We start from the raw sequence: 18,141 nt of genomic DNA, 5'->3' as shown, positions 1-18,141 counted from the left end.
AGAGAGAGAGAGAGAGAGAGAGAGAGAGAGCAGATGGAAAGTGGCCTTACAGGGGAAGGTACTAGCAGTTGAGGTGGAGCAGAGATTTGCTTGCTCTAAGTACAACTATCCAGTCATTCTAATTTTAACATTTTTCTGTCCAACTTTTGTTCCTGCAGGTTATGGTATTGAGCATGCTCAGTGTGTTCCTCCATCAGAGTTCTCAGAGCCCAGCTTCATCACTGAGTCCTATCAGACACTGCACCCCATCAGCTCTGAGGAGCTCCTCTCCCTCAAATATGAGAATGACTACTCCTCAGTCATCCTTAGCAGGGACCCTCTCCAGGCAGACACCTTGTCTACTGACTATTTTACAATCAAACAAGAAGTTGTAACCCCAGACAACATGTGTATGGGGAGGACCAGTCGTGGTAAGACCTTCTCTCTAGATCCTCTCCTGTTCTCAGTAATGTCTGTTTTCTGTCCCTTGCCCAAATTCTTTCCTTTTTCTTTTTGTCGGTATTATGGGGACCCTCAGATTCAGTTTTTCATGCCCTGAATAAAAAGGTGTTAAAAATTTTCCATGCTGGAATTTCCAGCCTTATTATTATCATTAATAACAAATCTCAGTGTTCCTCATTGGGGTTGAAATCACTTAAGCTGATTTTCTTATTCTGGAGGGTGAATAAGTGAGTAAAAATTGGAGCTGATTGTTGTAGTGTTTGGATTTGTCTGTTCTCAAGGTGGAATTTGCTCTGAGTAGATGCGGATCCAACTAAATTAGTCCATCTGAGCAAAACATCACAGCTTCAGCATGTATTTTTCACTTTTGCTTCCAGAATGTCATTGGATCAAGTTGCAGCTTTGTTGTAACCTGACTGTGGGGATTTCTGTTGTCCATCGTGAAATTGTCACTCCTTTGTTAGGACACTCTCAGGACAATTAGTTTGGGTTCTGTTTGGAGCCAAAAGATTTAGAGTAACCCAAACTGTCAGAGCACACTTTCAGCTGGAAAACCAGTGAAACGAGCAGTAGGAGGATTCCAAGAGGCCTGACTCTTGTAGACATGCCTGTGATAAAATAATGCACTGAGAAAATAGAATTGCTTTAAAACCAGGGCTGGCTAACTTAGAGAGAACAAATAAACATAAACTAAAGTAAATCACTCCCTCCCCCCAACCCTAAAAGTCAGGATACAGAAAAACACACAGAGGAAAAAAAATAAATGATATTAGGCAAAGTGATCAGATGGTTTTAATTTGAGCAAAGTGTAATCCATTAGGGGTCTAAAAGAGGATTTGATTATTGAGGCAAAACAAATTGGATTGGAAGGAGGAAGACAGGAAGCTTTTCAAATGAGTTAATAAGGTGTGAATCAGTGTTGGGGGGGGGCAACTTGCATTATAGTGAGGGTAGGAGAACCTTTCCTCAAGAATTTCAGGGAAGGACTTAGGAGTAAAATGCCAAATATCATCTTCTTCCAAATTCTAGTCAAAAGACTTCTCAATGGACTTCATGGATTGACCACAATAATGTCTTTATTAAGGATCCTGGCTCACCCTTCCCCTTGAGAGGCCTCACAAGTATCTTGTTAAAAAGTGAGGGAAAAGCCTCTTTTAGAACCAGAACTAGTCATCCACCTTCTCTCCCATAGCTTCAGAGAATACTTAAGTTGTTTATGTTTTAAGCAGAAGGGGAGTGTATGGGACTAGCTTTATCTTCCCCTTCTGGCATCTTATTTTTGGATTTTTATGTCAATATAAATAAATGTACACATACATTTACCTATACACATGTATGTGTATATGTCTTTCAGCAGGTCATAACCTTAGAAAGACTTTCTTGTGGAGGTTTCTGTTCACAAACTAGGCAAATGTGGAAGAGGTTAGAGTTTGAGTCTCAGATGTATTGTAAAGCTGGGCTGATCCATTCAGAGGGTTCTAAAATTGCCTCTGTCTTTAAATACATAACCCCTTTCATGTATCTCTACCCTTTCCATGATTATCTCAACTTTTTCTTCCTTCCTTCCTTCCTTCCTTCCTTCCTTCCTTCCTTCCTTCTTTCCTAGCTATCTGTCTTTCTAAGCAGAGGGGCAAGGGGGAGGCTGAAAAAGAAAAAATTCTTACACAGAAAAAAATGACATGCTTCTTACCCTTTGATTCAGTCTTGGAAGGTGTAGGCCACAGAAACCTCACAGGGAGGTCAGTGTTGTTATAGGGCTATTATTTTGTTGTTAGTGAGGCTTCAAACCAAACAGACCTCCATTGGTTCAGAAATTATTAATCTTGGCCTCCAAAAATGAAATTTTATAAAGATGAATCCTCTTCTTAGTCTGTTGAGACAGTTGCATGAGAGCCTTCCCATTTGCTCCTTTAGACCACTTTGATTTTGGTTTGTGGCTGTCTTATTCTGAGGCATTTCATGATGGTCTTAGTGAAAGATTTTGGTGGGGAGTTTCCCAGAAACATTGAACTCTAGTTCTCTGGGAATGTCAATCCTCTCTTTTGAATAAACATAGTAACATAGTTGACTGTCTAATATAGATGGTTCTAGCTCACTATGGAAGAAAGTGATAGGAACTAAAGGTTTCCAGCTCCAGGATTGTGAATAGAGTTGAATATATAAACAGGTTACTACTGTAAACCACTGCTCTCTCCACCTGCATTTGACTGTGGTTAAAAATTAAGTAAGCACAGTAAGCACCAAGGGGGTGGTTTATTGTTCTGCCTTACACAAGCTTTGTTGGAATCACCAGTTCTTACCTCGCCTGGGTCAACTCAATTTTCATGTTCCTCAGGAACACAGTGCGTCTTTCCAAAATAAGAACTGAAGGATCTCCATGTCTAAAATGTGATGGTCTGGTTGTGCTGTTCTTGAGAATAGAAATGAACTGATTTTTTTTTTTGCCTACTATCTGAAGCTACAGCAGATTTTGGGTTCCTTTCTTCTGTTGGCATGATTGCATAGAAAGAAAAAGAAATAAATGACCCTTAAATTTAACAGGTCCCATGATATAAACAGCTCTCTAATGAGTTATTCATACCACAAAGGTTCCTATTCACTTTTAGTACCCAAGACTGGGTCTGGCATCTGGGGTCATGGATTATGTTGCTAAATGCGAATTTCTGAATGGGAAAATCCAATACATTTTAAATGCCGGTTGAGAGTTTATAACTTTAACAGTAAACCAATGGATAGAACCAGTAATCCCATGGTTGAATTGTCAAACCTTTCCACTAAGTCCTTTCAGTTTAATTCATTGGAATTTATCCTCTTTTGGATCACTAGGGAGTTGAGGGAATTGAAGCATAAATGTAGTCAACTCAAAATTATCCATTCTAATGGAGGGAATCAGTGGTTCTGATAACACAGTGAGTAATTCTTCAAATCACTTATTTGATATCAGAATATATTTTCTATTTTTGGTGGTGGGACTGGAGGTAGGGCAGAGTTTGGGGGGGAAGATGGAGAATTTTTCCTTCTATCTTAGCCCTCCCTAGGATCCAGTCAGTTGTTAAGCTCTCTTCATTCTAACTCCATAATTCCCTTGTGTCCACCCAGTTCTCTCCTTCTCTGTGGCCACCGTTGTAACTTAGGCCTTCGTCACATCTTACCTGGACTATTATAATGGCCTCCTAATGGGTTTATTTGACACTAACTTTCACCTTCTCTAACTGATCATCCTTCACCCAGCTGTCAAAGTAATTTTCTTTTAACCATGTCAGTCAGAAACCTTCAGTGACTTTCTAATGCCTGTAGCATAAAATACAAATGCCTAAATCTAGCTTTTAAAACCTCCCACAAGCAGTCTCCAATTTACCATTCCAGCCATATCTCCTACTGCTCCCCTTTGTTTTAGCTAAATGGGATTAACTTGCTATTTCGTGAACTTTCCTTCCCAGCCTCTGTACATTTGTACAGATAGCCCACTGTACCTGGAATACATTCCCACTTCTCCAGAGTCTCATTTTCCTCAGCTCTGGCTCTGACTCTTCCATGAAACCTTCCTTTGTGCTTTTCCAACCATTCCCTCTCACATTTGTTAGGACTCTCTCTCATATTGATTTTTCCTAGAGCTTTTGTCTGACCTCTTCTTCCCTCCACTTATTCCTTGCCTGGCATTATGTTGATCTAAATTAGGCTTATCACAATTCCACCTTATAGATTAGAAGTTTCTTGAGAGCAGGCATCATTTCATTTTTTTTTCCTTTTTATCCCCAGCATCTAGCACAGTGCTTTGCCATCAGCAGGTGCTTTATATATGCATATATACATATGTATTGTGTATATATGTATATGCAGATATGCACACACTTGTGGCCTTGCGTATATGTAAATACATATTTATAAATACACACATGCATATATTTATGTATGCATACATATATTGTTGTGTGTATTTGTTGAATTTGTATGAGGAGTGCAGTAGGATACCTTGTATTAGCCCTATTTGGTTTAGGTGTTAGCTCAGATTCCCTAAGTGATGAAAGGGGAGTTGGCCCAAAAGCTTATGGGTTACAGGGGTGAGATACTAAAAACTTAGTGTGAATGATCCATAGATGACTAATTGAGAGTTGATAGCATATGTATTTCACAGTCACTGCCACCCTTCTGCTTCCTGATATGCTGGATCAAGCCGATCTTATTTCCTTTCTTAGTGTCACATATTGACATATATATATGTATATACACATATACATACATATATATGTGTACACACATTCTAATACATATTTAGCATATAATTAAATTGATTTATGTAAATAATTTATTTAAAATATTAATTTATTACTAAATAATTATATATATTTAAAGTAGACTATGACAGGCATTCTGATAAGCTCCTCATCTCTTCCATGCAACCTCTTTCTCTTGAAATTTGGTGCCAGTGTTTGGGTTTTGGACAGTTTTGCCAATGGAAATTTCTCCAAGAGCTGTTGTGCAATCCCAGCAGCTGTTTTTAACCTGGTTTGGGAAATTAATGAACTTGCATGATCTTGTGGTCAGTGAAGAATGTATTAAGCAACTCACAGAAGAAGAGATTTCTGAAATTGCAATGGACATAAACTATTTAAATCAGATATTTAGTTTTTTTTTTCTTTTTAAGAGGTACACTCTCAAGTAAAACATCCATGTTATACCTGGAGAGGGTATGGAATGCAGACAGGTGGTGGGGTGGGGTAATGGTGGTGTCCTTCTGGACAAAGGATCCCACAGCCTTACTTGCCTGTTGGAGACGTAGGTCTATACATGTATCTCACTAAGATATAATTATAAAATGTTGTTGCCAAATAGCATTTTAGAACCAAGGTCAAGGAAGGCCAATGTACTTACAATGTGATGGATATTTTTTTAAAGGCTCAAGGATTTTGCCAGGTTATGCCATCTTCTTTTTGAAGCATTTATGCTGTTTTGACTTGGAATAGGAATCTGCCATAATTTCCACATTTGGTCTATAGGTCAAAAGTGCTACATGGAAATCCCCACAGTAGGAGTTTCAAGAGAGGGAAATTGCTTAGTGTTTATATCTCTGAATCTGAGGTCCTTGTACAGGAGGCTGGCAGATCACAGAGCTCTGAATGTGTCCCAAGAGCTGTACAACTGAGCTGTAGAATGGATTGTACAGCTATAAGGACTCCTTCTATTCAGCCCAGAACAACTGACTTACTCCTGAGTGTGGCCAGTAGCCCCAATGGAGCTTCATTTAACCACTGGCCTCCTTGCAGCTCTGAGCAATACCCTTTTGAAGGATAAGAGGGTTTTCACCATTGTCTTTTCCTGACCCCTCCCTCCCTATCCCCATTTTCCCTCCTTCCCTACCTCTAGGTAAACTTGGAGGCCAGGACTCCTTTGAGAGCATAGAGAGTTATGACAGCTGTGACCGCCTCACCCAGTCCTGGAGCAGTCAATCATCCTTCAACAGCCTCCAGCGTGTCCCCTCCTATGACAGCTTCGATTCAGAGGACTATCCTGCTGCCCTGCCCAACCACAAGCCCAAGGGCACCTTCAAGGACTATGTGCGTGATCGTGCTGAGCTCAACAAGGATAAGCCCGTCATTCCTGCAGCTGCTCTGGCAGGCTACACAGGTAGGAGTCCCTTACCAACCACTCAAGGGGCAAGTGGTTATATGACTCCTGGTATGGGGCTGATGAGTGGAGGGTTTTGGCAGCGGGGGAGTCTGAGTAGATGTTAAGCTTCTTCTTTGTTTGGTCCTATTCTCTGTTAGAGGAGTCATCAATACTTTAGATCTCTGTTGAGCGTCATGGTCATAGTAGCTGCCGTAGGAAGTGAAAAGAAGCAGATTGTTCCAGATGTCATCTCACAGTAGTATGTGAGATATATTTGTACTTTTGGTTCTCTTCTGTTTCAGTAGTAAAGGGAACAGCAGAGCCTAGGAGGCTCTCCACCAAAGTCAGCACTATCTGGTGATAGCAGCAATTTACCTTCTCAGATGCCTGCTGAATACTCTTGACTGTAGGCCACTATTCGTTGAGTGATCTTTCCAAAGCTGGGCTTCATCTCTCAGCTTTTGGTGAATCTATAGGAAACACGAACTTTTGCCTTGATTTGTCAAGGAGGATACAATGGATTATTTCAGTCACGTGGCTTGTTTTTATTTTTTAATTTAACCTCCAACTTAAGAGTGTTCACTACATTACTATGAACATGTAATGAAGTGCAATACTCATAGGATCATAGATAGAGAGCTTAAAAGGACCTTGAGATAATCTAATCTAACCTTATTTTTATTGTTGAAAAGATTGAAACCCACAGAGGTTAAGGGATTTACCCAATAACACACAGGTAATAATGTGCTCAAAACAGGAGAAAGCTACAATATGGGTTGTGGGCTCTGGTTCAGAGGCCAGAAACAAAACTTTAAAAAGGCATTGTCTAAATGGCTTGCAGTTTGGAAGCTTCTCTGCCTTGAAGCATATGAAATATACAGCTTAATATGATCCATAGAACACTAAGGTTTTAATAATTGGATACTTTCTTGAAGATTTTAATATCTTCTGAAAGTAAAATCATTATGAACTTTAACTAAAAATTTAAAATATTAAATTTAATTTATTTAATTAAATTTTAATTAGAAATTTAAAATTTGAATAAATTTAAGCTCTAAATAAAACCTAACTCATATATTTTTTTTTTACTCTAGACCTAACAGATTGATAAGTAGTGATTATTTATGTGGGTTAGTAATCCACTGGACTGGAAACAGTAAGGGATACAGATTGAATGCAGAAACATTTGCCTCCTGTAGCAGAAAGAGCCCTGGTCTTGGAGCTAGAAAATGGGACCCCTGTCCTGACATTTATTAGCTCTGTGACCTTGGGCAAGTCATCATACTGAACCTTGACATAGAAGTGTTGACAAATGTCTTGTGTTTGTCGAACTTTAATGATTGAGTGAAGGGAGGGATAAAGCATTTGATAAGAGCTTATTGCATGCAGAGCATGATGCAAATAGGAAAGTAAGACAGCCTCTTCTCTCAAGGAGTTCCCATTTTAATGATGATGGAGGGAGACAAGACATGGAAGGTTTTAGCGGTGAGTCAAATTGAAAGTTATCATGATCCTGAGGGTGCAGTGGCAAAGCAGATGTCAATGCCTTTTCGTGTCATTTTCCACTGATGAAAATCAAATCAGTTTCTTGGTGTTGAACCATTTGGCAGTACCAAAGACTTTGGTGGGCAAGAACTCTCCTTCCTGGGTCTTCTTCAGGAGCAGTTGCCAGGATGTATCTTCACAGGGATTGACGTCCAGAATGATGTCTGAAAGCACCAAACCTGAAGCATTGTTATTCCCAAGGCTCATGGGATCAAGGTCCAGGGCTGTCTTTATCAGGGTCTAAGGGGAGATGAAGGAACTAACTAGCTTATAGAAGTGACTTCTCAATTGACCTTCAAGGGAAGGCTTCCTATTTATGTTTCATTCTCCCTGGTTCAGTGAAGGAGGGCATATTTTATGACCTTAAAAATGACATTGTGACTTAAAAGTTCACCTACCACAATTTCCTTATTTTAAAAACCTCTTACCTCTCTTTTCCTCTGCCTAATGAATACAGGAGGTGCTCAATAAATGTTTTGTGGGGTTTTTTTAGCCAGTTGAGTTAAAATCTAAATAAAAATGGGGTCTCCATTTTTTAAATTAAAGCCACCTGGAATGAGGGAAGCTGGGGGTGAGCCACACCCGTGGTACAGAGTGTTAGCTGACTATTAGGAATGCCTTCCAGATGTTACAAGAACAAGGCACTGAAAGTAAGGGGAGGGGCTGCCTTATTAGGAAGGGGGAAGGAAAGACGGGGAGAACCATCAGTCGTATTGGTCTTAGGAGTCTGACAAGGTCTCAGGGCCATGCTAAAATGGCAGGGCCTGCTTCTGCTATTGGGGTGGCTGGAAAGACCTCGCCCCTCTTTCACACTCTCACTTCCAGTACCAGATTCTTGGCTCTGTTGTTGAACTTGAAATATAACCCTTCCCCAACCCTGGCAACTAACTAACCACTGGTGAAATAAAAATCATAGAGCATGACCTTAAAAAATGTCAGTGTGATCTCACTACTGGAATCCTAGACCTTTGGAGCCAGAAGGAATGTTACAGGTCATTTAGGCCTACTCTACTTTACAGGTGAAGCCCCTGCCTCTCTCCTTCTGTGTTCTGTCTTCTTGCTTGTGACCTCTGATGGGCGAGCAGTATCGAAGTGTTACTAAGAACACAGCTGGCTGTGAAAACTGTTGAAGGTTTTGTGATGGTATAAAACTGTATTTCTAGCTCCAGGGCATGAGAGGCACTCAGAGGAAAAGCTTAAATGAATCTAGGTTGTTCCCTTTGGAGTTTCCTCACAGCTGAAGTGTTGGAGAGAGGGTCAGGGAAACCCTATTCTGGCCAATTCTTTACCAGTCAGTAGCAGAGGTTTGTGGTCAGCCCTCTGGGGTGGGATTCTGGTAGAAATGGATAACTTCAGTGGCAAACATGGAGAAGTGGCTATATCCTCATTCCAAGCTGAAACAGGAACTCTTGGGATTTCATGAAGCATGTTTGTTATTGGGTTTTCTGAATGGGAAATGCATTGAGACCTACAGGCAGAGTGCAGAGAGATGACTTGTACCCTCTCAGTTCCCCAGGGTGGTTTATGGAAGCTTTCAGGAGTATTACTACAGCACCATTAACAATAATTTACTGAGACCTGAGTGATCTTTACCAGAGCTACCTAACTTTGGTAGGAAGAGAGGATGGAGATGAAGCCTCAGGGACTGAGGATACAACTAAAAAAATGAATGTGAAATTCGAGTTCAGGCAGGGACAAGGAAATGAGCCATCAGAAAGGATGCTTAATTCAAAGTGCCCTTTGAAAGTAATGAACATTGGCTTCTCTGGCAATCAGACCTCTGAGCCTGAATGGCAAAATCAAAACCTGCTTAGCACAAATACAAATAATGTTCTGGAGGTATGAGCACTTCCTTAAGACTTTCCCCATATTCCTTGTTAATTATTTTGTTTACAGAGGGGAGTATATAGGCAGAAGACATTCAGCAGTTAGAGAGGGAAAAAAAGGAAAGTTCTTGGAAGCATCCTTGGACATACAACATAGTCAATTAAGTAAAACATCTCTAGGAACCACAATCACACTTTAAATGATAATTCTAAATTATAAAGAAATTATTTCTTCTTTGAGAACAATGAACCCTCCATAAGGCAGGTACCAGCTATGTGACCTTGGGCAATCATAACCTCTCTGGGTCTCAGTTTCCTCATCTACAGAATGAAGGAGATAAGACTCTGTGTCCTCTCAGACCCCTTCTAGCCTTTGATCTATGATCCCATGATCCCAAGAATATCGGGTGAGAGCTTGGGCTGATGGGAAAGAGTTCTGCTCATCATTTTCTAAATGACAGCTCTGTAGGGATATGATATGATGGTGAGGGCAACAGCCCAGAAAACAGAAGACTTTGAGATCCTCTTGTCTGTCATTAGCACATTGTGTGACCTTGAGAAAAATCTGTTTCTGTCTTGATACCTCCTTTTCATTTCTGTGAAGGGGAAGGAGGAACCTTCTTATCTTGCTCACGGGAGGTCTCTTGGGTTTTAATGTAAACTTAAAATATTATGAGATTGCTTAATGCTGTGGCCCATGTTTTAGTCTTCAACTTGCCTTTTAGTGATTCTGGAGCTTGTCGTACAGCTCTGTGACTCCTAATAACTTTCCCCATGCTGCTTTTTTTTTCCTTACTCTAACCCTCTTATGGCTCCGATGTTGTTCCTTTCAATCATGTCTGATTCTTCACGACCCCATTTGGGATTTTCTTGGCACAGATACTGGAGTGGTTTGCCATTTCCTTCTCCAGCTCATTTTACAGAAGAGGAAACTGAGGCAAACAGTATTAAGTGTCTTTCCCAGGGTCACACAGCTAGGAAGTGTGTGACGCTAAATTTGAACTCATGAAGATGAATATTCTGATTCTAGGTTCTGTACTCTATTCATAATGCCACTTAGCTACCTCTATGGTGGTACATTCCCCATTTATAACACAGAATTTCCATTTTCTAGGGGCAGCCCCCTCTTTCCCTCCCCAGGAACAGGTAGTGAAGGCATCCTTGGTGGAATGCCTCTGGATGAATTTCTGCTTTGTATTGTAGCCCCTGCCTCTAGACTTCACATATCCCTTTCTGGTGCCATTTTGCCCCACCCACATATGCTCAGATTCCTCAGGCTCAAGGTGTGTGTGTGTGTGTGTGTGTGTGTGTGTGTGTGTGTGTGTGTGTGTAGCAGGAGAGGGGGGAAGGGAAGCACTTTCTGTTCCTTCATTTGGTGTCTTAGTTGTTTCACTGTAAGTAAAAATCAGTTAGAAACTGAATTTTTGTGTTCTCTTGCACAGTTACATTCTTCCTCCATAGATAAGAAAAATTGCATCAACCTTTTCTGGGCTCCCATGGCAACTTGTTAAATTAGGTCAAGATGTGGGAACAGATAACATGGCTTGAAACGCTGCCTGTTAGCAGAGTTAAGAATACATCAAATGCAATGCTGGCTTCCGCCAAAATGTACCTTCTTACCTTACTGTGAACTGCTTACGGTTATCAGGCTGATAGCATCAGAGAGCTCCATTTTTTCTTGTGTTCAAATGCGTCATGAGTAAGTCAAGATCACAAATTGGAGGTGCCTGGGGCAATATTTTCTGTATGTTGTTTAGGCATCAGGGAAATGTCTTTGGGACCCTCAACCATGGGATATTCTGACAACTTTGATCCTGGCAAACTTAGATTACCTTCAGCATATTACCAAACAACATATTTCCTCCCACTCTGTAGATGGTGAAACTGAGACTGAAACAATGGCTTATCTAGGATAGAACACAGCAGATAGGACAGCTCCTGAATACTGAACTCTGAATTTTTCACCAAAATGAAAAACCTTCCTTTCTTCCCCCTGCCACCTCCATATTAAGCAATCAGAAGAATACTTGGAATCTGGGTATTCTCCTTGCTTCCCAAATAAGACAAAATGATTAGGAAACTTCTATGCCATTTATCTTTTTTTAAATAACTTTTTATTTATTTTTCAAGCAACAAGTTGAAAAAAAAAAACTACCCTTCTCCGGCCATCCCCCACCCCAGTTGAGCAAATTGAAAACATAAATAAACAAATACATAGCTACATTGTCTAGCAAAACAAATGCCTACATTGACCATGACCAAAAATGTGTCTTTCTCTGCAGTTCTAATTCATCATCTTCCAAGAGGCATGGCATGTTTTTTCTTCATTCTCTTGGACTCAGAGTTTATCATCCTCATTGGTCCCTCCAATCCCTTGGTCCCTTAGTTGTTTTCCAGAGCACCACCCCTTTACTGGCTATATACTCCATCTTCCTGTTACTGTTGAGGATATCACCATCCTCCCAGTCACCCATGCTCTTGACCCAGGTGTTTTGTTTGACCCTGCACTCTTTCTCCTCTCTCCCATATTAAATCTGTTGCCAAGGCATATCTATTTTACCTTCATTAAACCTCTTATGCCCCCTTCTCTCCTCTAACATTGGAATCACCATTGTGCAGACCCTCATCATCTCACACCCAGGCTCTCATCAGCACCTCACACCAGCTCGCACCTGCTGCTAGGACTGTCTGCCATAAGTTTCTCCTCTAGTCCATTCTCCACTCAATTGCCAAAGTATTCTTCCTAAAGCCCAGAAACTTGGAAAAAGTTGACAAATACTATAATGAGAAGACTTGGAATGAATCTTAGTCTAGTGGTCAGGAAAAGGGAATAGGAATAAGATGAAACCAGTGTGTTTACAATGGGGTTTTGGAAAAACTGTGCTCCTTTCTCAAGAAATTATTGTTGTTGATTTAAAAGCAATCATTATGATTCAAATTGAATGATAGAACTTGTAGCTAAGGTGTCTATTAATAGTTGAAGATTAATTAGGACTTTAGTGATGATCTCTTGGACATGACATTTCTATATTTCAGCTTAGAATCTTTTGACTTAGGACAATGGATCTGGAATAATTTAAAAGAGCAAATTAGGGAAGAGTGCTGAGAAGGTCTATAGCCTGAGATGTCAAATCATGAAATGTTAGAACTGGCAGAGACTTTAGAAAGAATCTAATTATTTTATGGATGAGAAAATTTAGACCCTGAGAGGTTAAATAATGTGTCTACGGTCACTCAGCTTGCTAATTGATAAACACCAGTCTTTCCTGAGTAGCCATGAAGAATTCAGTAAAGAGTATCTCTCAAACATCACTCCAGGATTATTTGGATTGAAATGAGAAGAGGAGGCTTGTATTATGTAAGACTTAGGAAGCAAGGATTTTTCTTCTGTGATGTTGAAGGAGCATGTAGAAGGTAGGTTGGGAAAATCCAGATCAGGTGTTAATAAAATATTTTATACTGGACAGAATTTTATAGGCTAAAGATGCCACAGAATCCCAGATTGAGGGTTAGGGAGTTTAGAGATCAGTTGAACTGCATTGTTTTGCAGGGGAGGAAAACGAGGCCCTGAGAGTGATTTGTCCACAATTCCACAGGTAGCATCTTAATTTTCTGTGGTTAAGTGAGATTGTAAAACTTCATTTGGAAATTGGTAATACTTTCCTGATGATTCCAAATCCAGGGTTCTTACCATTATATGATATATTGCATGATATATAATTATATGTCAATAATATATTAATTATATAAATTGAAATTGTGCACATATAAGTCCTATGATGTTTTATATGTGTATATGTATATGCATATATATACATATATGTTTGCATACATGTGTATATCTGTGTATTTCTATATCTATCAGGCTGCTCCTTCAAACTGTGATTTAAAGGGAATTGGGTAAGACCCTCACAGGATAAAAGGTTGAAATTGAGCAAAACTATGGTATTGATGAAATCATGGAAATACCTCAGAGGACTAAAATAGCTTTGGGTAACCTTCAGCTAGATAGAAGCCTGTTTTTTTGGCCTCCAGTGCCTGTCTTCACTGCCTCTTCTTCTGAACTTTTTGCCTTTGTTGCTATTTGTTGGTTTTTTGTTTTTGTTTGTTTATTTTTTTTTATCATTTTCCCTTGATATAAAGGAATTTTTGTAGCAGGGCATTTCATATCTATCTTTATCTTAAAAATGTGGGATGCTGGATTGTTCTTTTTCCCAAGCAGTTGTCAATGATTTAGGGAAGGCAATTTACTTGCAGGTGTTATCTGAAGCAGAGGGTGATGCCTTTTGCCTTGGGGCAGGTGATGTGGGGGGCAGCTAGATGGTGCAGAGGATAGAGTGCTGGGCCTGGAATCAAGAAGACATAAGTTTAAATACTAACTGTGTCACCCTGGGCAAGTCATTTAACCTCTATTTGTCTTAGTTTCCTCCTCTGTTAAATGGGGATAATAATAGCTCCTACCTCCCAGGTTTCCAGGATCAAAAGAGCTAATAACTGTAAAGGCAAAGTAGGTGCTATATAAATGTTAACTTTCGTTATTCTGGTCATGGCACTTTGGGGCCCTTTGATCAGATAGTAGCTGCCAAATCTTTGGCATGGGTAAGCAAAAACAGGGCTCCCAGGGAATAGACTGCTTATTTGTGGGGTCAGTTTGTAGGTATGGCCTCCATGCTTGTTTCAAGCAAGATTTCCCTCAAACACCTCTCCTCTTCTATCCAGGAGCCTCTCAGTCTCACACAGCACGAGTCTGTCTTTTGACCTTTTGAATAAGACTTGAAACTGCAACTTATCCTGAGAGAGGTCGGCTACCAACCCGACATGCTTCTCAGTCTCTGCTTCAAAGCCAGGTCGTTTCTTCTTTGAAGTGAAATGATCTCGCTGAGCCAGATCTCCTTAGTTCTGCTGTGATCTCCAGTACTGGGGTCATCCTTACAACATCCACCTCTGATAATTAATTAAAATGTCCTGGAAATGCTTTGCCATCTATTGGGAAACAGCTTGCCAGAGCTGGGTGGTTTTCTCTGCTTTTACAATTTGACATTTTCCTCTTCCTTGAATGAATTTTCTGTGGCTTGCCTCCCTTTGCTCCCCCCCCCCCCCCAACCCTGCCTCCTTCACTTCCTTCTCAGGCATCCCAAAGCATTTTAAAATTTTCCTATCTCCAAATGCTTTTATTAGAGGCAACTAAATAGCTTAGTGGATAGAGAGCTGAGACTGGAGTAAGAAAGACCTCAGACAATAGCTCTGTGGCCCTGAGTAAGTCACTTAACTTCTGTTTTCCTTAATCTACTGGAGGAAGAAATGGCAAACTATTCTAGTAATTTTGCCAAGGAAACCCATACAGGGTCATGAAGAGTCAGACATGAATGAACAGTAACAATGCTCTTATTATGTAATATTGAGTATTCTAGTTATCTGTGTTGGTATTTTATCTCTTGGTGGCCTGTATGCTCATTAAGGATAAGGACTGTTTTCATCTAAACTTTGTGCCTCTTCCAATGTTGATGCAGTGCTCTGCACACAGTAAGTGCTTAATACATGTCATCATAGTTGCTGTTCCCTTAGCTCTGAGTTAGGAGGGTATGGTCCAGAATCTTAAAGGCTAGAGTCAAAATAAGGGAAACCTTCAAGCCTTCCCTATACCTGATTTAAAGTGGAAGTTTTACCTTGTTTATCGATAAATGCTGCCTCTCACTTACTACCTGTGTGAACTTGGTCAAATCACTTAACTTCTCTGGGTCTCATTTTCCTCATCTATAAAATGAGATGGTTGAACTCGATGCTTTCTGAAGTCCCTTCCTGCCCCTCATCTTCAGTTTATAATATTTTAAACTGAGACTAACAAAAGCTGCATCTGTGATTCCATAGCTGATTGATGTCAGTCCTTATCAGTAAAATTTCCCCCAAGTTTTTTGTCTGGACAAGTCATGCTCATGAGACTCAGGATGCATGGGTGGGTCCCACTGCTCTTCTGAGGTATGAGGAATACAGCCCAGCATTCAACACAGAGGAGGCACTCGGTGAATTTTTCTTGACTACACAAACTTCTTTCTGATTCATTCGTGCCTTAGACATGAGACCTAAGAGTGAAAGTTGTCCTAGGTGACTGAATGTGAAAGTTGAAACTCTGAGACTAGACTGGGACTAGGTCTGGTTGAATGATGCTCACAGAAACCACCTCCATAGAGGCACTAAACTTTGGCAACTGAAATGGTTGGAAAGTTTCTCGGGGACCCTCCGAAGGATGAATTCTTTCCTTGCAGATAGATGGTGCCTATTGTATTACATTGCTGTGAGACAGAGGAGGAGCCTCCCATTATTTTCTTTCATCTAGCTTCTAATATGCTCTTTTATTTCGTTATTAATGTCATTGCATTCTCAGCTTTGCTCCTTATTACCTGTGTGAATGTGGTCAAATTGCTTAAGTTCTCTTCAGAGAGCCCTCAGTTTCTTCATTTATAAGATGGGGGGAGGGCTTGGACTAGATGAGTTCTGATTCCCCTTTAGCACTAGATTTCACTTTTCTCTCAACTTCTAGGCCCAGTGTCTTGCTTATCAGCAAACATTTGCTGAATGAATGAATGAGATTTCACAGTACCAGAATTGTCTCCTTGAATTTAACTCCCCTAAGCAAAAATTCTAAAGGGTTTGAGTTTTCTCAGCCTAGATTTCCAGGGAGCTTTATAACCCAGGGAAATGTGTTAACTTGCAGATTGGTAATAAGAGTCATTACTGAAAGAAAGTTCTGAACGCAAAACCTTAGTTTCAGTCCTTAACTCTGACTAGTGACAATAACTTCTAGTTGTCCTTGTAGTTAACATAAAATACATTGTCTTTACCAAAATCACCACCCCAGATCCAGCTCCACCCTACCTTTAAGAGCTTCTTAAAAGAAACAGTTACCTAGAAAACCTTGGTTAGAAAAGACATAAAGAAACCCACTTCCTGACATTAGCTTCAGTGTTCCACTATCAAGCATTGAGTCAGTGCTGGGTTTGACATGGTTAAAAAGAATATTTGTGGGTTTGGAGCAAAGAAGTAGCTGCTTTTGAATATACTATCTCTTTAAGAGAGTTACAGCTTCCCCCCTCTCCCCCATTCCTTTCCCCACTTTTTGTTCTTCCACCCCCAGATACGTGAACTTGAGCATTCAGACAGTGCAGGTGTTCGGAGATGGGACAAAAATAAGTGTCTTTTCTCCAAAACTTTAAAATTTTGTAACTGTCTTGCTGTTAAGCCCTACAAACTCACCAAATGAGCCATAATGAGGTATGTCCCAAGTGGGACAGCCCAACCAGACCCTATCTAGATAAGAGTTGGACAAGGGTGTTGCTTTTATCCTTAGATAATTAGCCCCATATAACTTCCCTTCCAGGGGAGTGTTGGAACCTAGGTCCAAATGCTTTCTCTCCCTAATAGAAGACTGTAGATTTCTCTACAGAACATTTATGTTTAGGAAGGTTTATATATGATAACTGGGGGAACAGACACAAAGAGAAACAAACAACTTTTGGAGAAAGAGGATCTAGTCCTCTCTGTGGCCAAGGTCTCCCCAGACACTTTCTGTAGCACTTTTACTTGTAAAACAGTTTCCATCTATTTATTTTTGTGTTCACAGACTTAGAAAAAATAAATTTAAGGTATGCATATCCAGCTAAAAAAAAAAGTAGATGTGATTGTGTTCTCATTTACAACACTTTTCCACACATTTTATAACTGCTAACAATTTCATGCCTTCTGTCTTCCCTAGATAGCCATGTCAAAGTCCACAAATTAAATTCCAGAAACTTATTTTCCTTCTTTTTCCTTTGCATCTTTTACTTATCTAATGTTCAAAATTTTCTCTCAAAAATTAAATTAAAGAAAATTTCTTCAATTTCATGTGATGCTTTTGGTCCAATGACATTAGTAGTATTTTCATCCATTACTTCCATTCCTATCCCTTATAGCATTTTTATTCTTTCCTTATATGTGGTTTCTCCAATTTATACATTTATGTAAAGTAGGAGAAACAGAGTTGTTGCCTTTATTTTTATGGCTGGAGAAACGAGGGATTGTTGAGTCATATTGTCCAAAATTGCCCATCAAATGTCAGAGTCAGAATTGAGACATATTTCCTAGCCACTACACTGCTTTGGTCTTTAATGTAGACTGTAAGGTCTCATGGAGTCTAAATGCTTTATTTCTAGGGCTCAATCTATGATCTTTTTTTTTTTTTTTTAAATTTAAGATGGCTTATACTAACTCTTGGAGTAATGTGTTTGTAGTATTAACTAGGCTACAAAAATTGCTTTTGGTTCACCTGTCAGTGATGGCTGCCTTGTTAGTTTTCATCTTTGGTCTAATGCAGGTTCTAGGGAGGTATTTTGCATTATACTGAATCTTTACAATTCTTCACCATTACAAAATATGTTCAATAAACACTTACCTATCCTTTTGTGCTTGGTAAGAGCAATGCATAGATAAACAAGTATTATCCCGTACTAGCTACTTGACCATAGACATGCTAATTAACTTTTCCATCCCTGGGTAATTTTCTTTTCTTTTCTTTTCCTTTTTTTTTTTTTTTTTGGCTTTTTGGAGGGAGGAAGGCAGGACAGTTGGGGTTAAATGACTTGTCCAAGGTCACACTGCTAGCAAGTGTTAAGTGTCTGAAGCTGGATTTGAACTCAGGTCCTCCTGACTCTAGGGCCAGTGCTCTATTCACTGCACTATCTCGCCC

At 39.9% G+C, this 18,141-nt stretch overlaps 1 protein-coding gene across 3 annotated transcripts in view; it reads left to right on the top strand.

The window, feature by feature from the left end:
* Window positions 1-18,141, top strand: part of ETS1 (ETS proto-oncogene 1, transcription factor) — a 196,788-nt gene that overhangs the window by 161,405 nt on the left and 17,242 nt on the right. For 2 of the 3 annotated variants that reach the window (XM_069080275.1, XM_069080274.1), the window contains 2 exons: window positions 159-410; window positions 5,806-6,066. In XM_069080275.1, the coding sequence (XP_068936376.1) occupies window positions 159-410; window positions 5,806-6,066 (513 nt within the window). The remainder of the gene's footprint in view (window positions 1-158; window positions 411-5,805; window positions 6,067-18,141) is intronic. The other variant, XM_069080276.1, reaches the window with a different exon arrangement.

This window comes from Petaurus breviceps, unplaced genomic scaffold, assembly GCF_028583685.1.
Source record: "Petaurus breviceps papuanus isolate PSGF00001 unplaced genomic scaffold, PetGlider_PUasm1.0 91133, whole genome shotgun sequence".
Classification (NCBI taxonomy): Eukaryota; Metazoa; Chordata; class Mammalia; order Diprotodontia; family Petauridae; genus Petaurus; species Petaurus breviceps.
This window is presented reverse-complemented; position numbering and strand designations above follow the sequence as displayed.